The sequence below is a fragment of the Protopterus annectens genome, chromosome 16.part0 (assembly GCF_019279795.1).
Source record: "Protopterus annectens isolate FY-2018-M chromosome 16.part0, PAN1.0, whole genome shotgun sequence".
Lineage (NCBI taxonomy): Eukaryota > Metazoa > Chordata > Ceratodontiformes > Protopteridae > Protopterus > Protopterus annectens.
The window spans coordinates 53,224,324-53,230,323 of NC_056750.1; the positions used below are offsets into that span (position 1 = coordinate 53,224,324).

Genomic DNA, 6,000 nt, shown 5'->3' on the forward strand with positions numbered 1-6,000 from the left:
TTAGCATGATAAAATGTTACCATGATAGAGAAGGCCTCATGCAAAGTATTTGTAGTTGGAGGCAGGAGGAGTCTGAAGGGGATCTATGGCTAGAGGGAGCCAGCCAGCAACATCCCAAGTTACTATGATGGAGCCTATGGTTGCAGGCATATGATATGACTGTGCAACACTGTACTGGAGTTAGCAATGTCAGTGCAGATGGAATCTCAAGACAGAGTATGGGATAATGTATTCCCAGATAGGCTTATTCCCCTCAAGCAATGTTTCTCAAGAGGCACTTAAAAAACTAGCTTCAGTCTTCAAAGAGGGGAGACGTGTGGCAATAGGAGGTACTGTCAGCCATGCCAGAAGAAATAGGGAAGTGGATTTGTAACATATTCTGGCACAGCTAGCTGATGTTTTGTAAACAATTATTTGTCATTTGTATAGCAAATTGATTTGTATAGATGCTTGCACTGAAAATGTATTTGTGTTGTTTGCTTGTGCTAAAATGATTCAACAGTGCACCTTGCTGGAAGGAAAATAGATGTACATGTATTATTTTAATTGTTTAAATGTATAAATTGTAACAGGATATACTGGAAGTGAAGAGGTTAATCTTAATCCACCTGACTTTGCAAAATATTCTTAAAATTAAATTACTTTATGGGGTAAGCCATAAAGATGTTATCCTACAGTTTGAATGGTGCCAGAGGTGCAGTGTCTGTGCTAGAGTATAAGTTGTAGCTCCTGTAGGAAGAGTGGCATGGTTTTATGGTTTGATGACTTCCAGCAGCTGCACCATATATGAGCAAAGCTCTGTCTGTGTGTATTGTAGCACATAGGTGCTAAACCCTGGTAGCTTCTAATGATGGAAGATAGTGCGGGAAACAAAGTCATATGACCACATGTATGTGATGTCATTCTGTACAGAAATAATGTTTTAATATTAAAGGAGACTGAAGTTTCAGGAGCATTCTGTATTCTGTCTTGGATCTGACTTAAGGACCACTCACCCATCTTGCCTTGCTGCATTTAATAAGTAGGAACATTAATTCTTTTATCAAATCAGGAATAGATTGTGAGACTAGCTAAATACTGTTTTTCTTTAACTGTGTGAAACTTTCCATTGGTGTTATTTTTAATATTCCCTGTGGCTGAAATTCTGGTGTTTGCTGTAAATAGATATTTAGTATTTTCATGTCCTTGTACTATTTATTATTAAATATATTTAACATCAGTAAGTATAATTGGATGCCCTTTAAAGAGCCGTATAGTAACTGATTGGTGACAGTGAAACTACATTATAGCCTGGGCAACATTGGTAGAGTTGGTAATCTCTGCCAGCCTTTCCCAGGTGTGTGTGTGTGTGTGTGTGTGTGTGTGTGTGTGTGTGTGTGTGTGTGTGTGTGTGTGTGTGTGTGTGTATGTGTGTGTGTATGCATGCGTCTGTGTGGGTGTATGTGGAAATTAAATCTCAAAGAGTATGCTCATGTCAGCTACTTGGGGCAGGGACACAAAGTGCTGGTTTTACAGTGCCAGTGGGGATCCTTATTGGGGACCTGGAGGGAGACAGGTAGAGACACCAAGACCCCAGGCTTAGTGCATGCCCTGTGTGCTCTTAAGGGAAATTGTGCCTGATGCAGAGAGGTATGCATCTGGAAATATTGAGTGTATCGATTTGTATTCCAAGTGAATGTTACTTTCCGGTGCCTGTGGTGAGGATTTGGGCTCCTTGATTACTGGCCCAGCGAGGGGATGTCACACCTACTCTGCATAGTTTAGCTCTTACACTGAAGTTGGAATCATTGTTTTGGGATGTAGCCAGTAGTTTGCAAATAAAAAAACTCTGAATTCCAGTTAACCTTGCAATGTTGGCCATACCTCTCTGTGTAAGATCTACAGAGTTATGTAAGTACTGTATTTCAAACTTTTAACAGGCATAAGAAGCAGCAACAGGGCAAGACACTTACCATGCCCGTGTAAGCAATTAGGCATCGATTCAGTTCAAAATTCTCAACTTATCTCAGAGACAGACAATGTCATTGTATTTATATATGTAAATATATATATATATATATATATATATATATATATATATATATATATATATATAAGACAGATAGATATAGATATAGATATAGACATAAATATGCCCAGCCTATTTCTAAAGTGACACTTTATATTTATTCATGTCTTATGTGTGTAAAAGTTGACTTTTCCTGTCTTTGACTTTGGGAGATATAATAAACTGCTGTTCTCCACTTTACCAATCATTGCATACCTTGCATAAACATACATGATTAAATCAAAAGCCTTCTGTGTGATAGTAACATAATTTTTATGTGTAGTGCTCAGCATTTTAAATTTGCTGCATAAAATGCTGTTTTCAAATACATACTCAGGTAAATGTAAATGTAACGCTCTTGAAGCATCTAGAAACCCATTTCAAGTAACAACTTATGCAACAGAACATTGAATGTTCCACTAGTAAATAGATCAGGCCCCCAAATGCCTCCATACAAGCTTTCTACACCAATGCTGCAGTCATAATAATCTTATATGAAATCATGGTTAAGCAGCAATTACATTCCTTTTATGCAATAGGAAACTGCATTTTATTAAATTAGTTATTATTATCTTGTGCTATGGAAGGAAATATACCTAATATATATATATTTGATCTTAGGCATGCAGCAAACTTTATTTCTGCAACTTGAATTGCCTAAAACAAGCAAGGGGTTCTTCAACTTTGTTCCACAGTCACTGGTTGCTATATAAAGTCTCTCACGTTCTTCTGAAATTTATTATTAAGAAAAAAAGACAGTTATAACCCTCATAACAAAGTTCATTTACCAGTTACTTTAAATGAAACAGCTTCAATTTGAGGAGATACTATTTCCTGATGTGAAGGTTTCCAAACAGTGCAGGAGTATGAGGGAGAGTCAGTGTTACTACTCCTGCTAGCAGTAACAGGTAGTTTATATGAAGATGAGGGAGAGTCGGTGTTACTCCTGCTAGCAGTAACAGGTAGCTCATGTGAGGATGAGGGAGAGTCAGTGTTACTACTCCTGCTAGCAGTAACAGGTAGCTCATATGAAGATGAGGGAGAGTCGGTGTTACTCCTGCTAGCAGTAACAGTAGCTCATATGAAGATGAGGGAGAGTCAGTGTTACTCCTGCTAGCAGTAACAGGTAGCTCATGTGAGGATGAGGGAGAGTCAGTGTTACTACTCCTGCTAGCAGTAACAGGTAGTTTATATGAAGATGAGGGAGAGTCAGTGTTACTCCTGCTAGCAGTAACAGGTAGTTCATATGAAGATGAGCGAGAGTCAGTGTTACTCCTGCTAGCAGTAACAGGTAGCTCATGTGAGGATGAGGGAGAGTCAGTGTTACTCCTGCTAGCAGTAACAGGTAGCTCATGTGAGGATGAGGGAGAGTCAGTGTTACTACTCCTGCTAGCAGTAACAGTAGCTCATGTGAGTATGAGGGAGAGTCAGTGTTACTCCTGCTAGCAGTAACAGGTAGCTCATGTGAGGATGAGGGAGAGTCAGTGTTACTACTCCTGCTAGCAGTAACAGGTAGCTCATATGAAGTTGAGGGAGAATCAGTGTTACTCCTGCTAGCAGTAACAAGTAGCTCATATGAAGTTGAGGGAGAATCAGTGTTACTCCTGCTAGCAGTAACAGTAGCTCATGTGAGTATGAGGGAGAGTCAGTGTTACTCCTGCTAGCAGTAACAGGTAGCTCATGTGAGGATGAGGGAGAGTCAGTGTTACTACTCCTGCTAGCAGTAACAGGTAGCTCATATGAAGTTGAGGGAGAATCAGTGTTACTCCTGCTAGCAGTAACAGGTAGTTCATATGAAGATGAGGGAGAGTCAGTGTTATTACTCCTGCTAGCAGTAACAGGTAGCTCATGTGAGGATGAGGGAGAGTCAGTGTTACTACTCCTGCTAGCAGTAACAAGTAGCTCATATGAAGATGAAGAAGAGTCAGTGTTACTCCTGCTAGCAGTAACATGTAGCTCATGTGATGATGAGGCAGAGTCGGTGTTACTACTCCTGCTAGCAGTAACGTGTAGCTCATGTGAAGATGAACTTGTTTTTTTTCTAATATTATGGACAGATCTTCACAGAATGTGTATTTCTGACCTTCATAAGATGTTGTGAAGCATTGCAATGTCACCAACTTACCTTTTTGGTCTATGGGATTGACAGGCATAACAGTGAGAGTGGGCTTCTCAGGTGTGTCTGAAAAAAAGAAATGAAACGTATAAAGGGTTTAATATTCTCTATAAATAAGTAATAAAACAACCTTAAAATCACTGCAGTTTTACTGTGATGTTCAAACCAATAATATTTTAACAATTGTAGTTTTTAATGTTCTAAAATATACATCATATGAATATACACATCTAGCAATCATTACAATGTATGAGTCCACCATACTATATATTAAATGAATTAACACAATACATTGAACATTAAAATCCTAGGCTTGAACTTGAACCTGAAAATTTGTGAGATTTTAAGCAATAAAATTCAAGCCAAGACTTCAAAACTGAACCATAAACTTTGTCCGGAATACAATGTTTTACTGATATTTAATCGTAAAGATATTTCTTTTCACTCACTGTTCCCTGCTAGGCAAAGATCAGCAGTAAAGCACACACAAATACTCGAGATGTTAATAAACCCCACTAATTCAGACCCTGTAGTAGAGCAAACCCACAAAATAACCTGACAATTACCATGAAAGATTAAGCTTCTGACCCCTCCCTGAACAGCTTCATGTAATCAGGGGTAAAGGGTTTGATTTTTTCCACCTCCGGTAGCCAGATAATGCCCCTGGTTTACCCCTAAAAAGTGGCATTTAGGTCCAGTGGTCTTACCTGGTTAACAAATGTATAAATAAAACAACATTAAGCAAGACACACCTATAATAATTAAAGTAAAGCATTAACCAAGCCTGACATTTTCACTGTAGCATATTAAATTATGTAACTTCCATACATTAAGAAATCTTACTAAATCTCACAAAAATGTTTGTGAATATTTCCATGATGGCAGAGACTTCTTGACAAAATTGCACCATTGTTTTACTGAAATCGGTTCTTTTTTAAACCAATGTTTAGTAACAAATAACATAATCCATTCTGAGATCAAATATAGTAGATGCATATTGTCAGATGTATGATATTAGAATGGTTTTCCCAAGAGGCACTTTTACCAGTTACTGTCATTTTTGCTATAGATAGCTCTATGAATCAGCAAATCATTACAAGAAACATTCTAAACTGACTGAATACAGGTTAATGAACAGAAAATTCATTAAGCAACTCAACAAGTGAGTTCTTCCCATAAAATGCATTCAAAACAAAACAATTTATATATTGCAGCCAATCTCTGGGAAGTCAAGGACACACACTGTATGATGACAGAAATTGTTGATGAATAAGTCAGATGATGGAGGATATTTATACGCAATATACCAGATAAAAAAACAGTCAGGATTACATTTATTCCCCATGAAGAAAAGTGGACCAGTAGTTGGAAACATTCAATTTAGAGTAATCTAAAGTCAAAACAAAATTATAAAAAAGATGAATACTATTTTTCATTGGATTATTGATCCATGAAAACCATCTTCTCACATGACATTTAAATAAATTTGAATATCTGGAGGCTGTTATCCTAATCCTGTTAATAATGCAATCAAACTTTTATTTACTTACTTACCAAGGTAGACCATTTATCCATATGGACATTTTAGGCATGATCTGTCAGGTAAAGTGACATATGCAGGATAATAAATCAGGCACATGAAAACCTACAGACTCTAGATTGCAAGAAAAAGCCCAAAACACCTCATAAGCTTAATCTTCTGTGTGAATGATAAATAAAGCTTCTATGAAAATTCCAACATTTTTCTAAGGATGCATTAGAAATCATTTTAATGTTTTCAATAGGTGATGTAGCCAAATTTATTTAATCTTTTGAAGCACTGCTACAGTTAGGATTC

The 6,000-nt window shown here is 37.3% G+C and overlaps 1 protein-coding gene across 1 annotated transcript in view; it reads right to left on the minus strand.

Annotated features, from left to right (window-relative positions):
• Positions 1–5,221, minus strand: part of LOC122790508 (Fc receptor-like protein 5) — a 519,064-nt gene extending 513,843 nt beyond the window's left edge. Inside the window, exons 1-2 of the mRNA XM_044058058.1 lie at positions 5,209–5,221; positions 4,173–4,229 (exon numbers count right to left, since the gene is read on the minus strand). Coding sequence (XP_043913993.1) covers positions 4,173–4,229; positions 5,209–5,221 — 70 coding nt within the window. The remainder of the gene's footprint in view (positions 1–4,172; positions 4,230–5,208) is intronic.
• Positions 5,222–6,000: the final 779 nt, after the last annotated feature.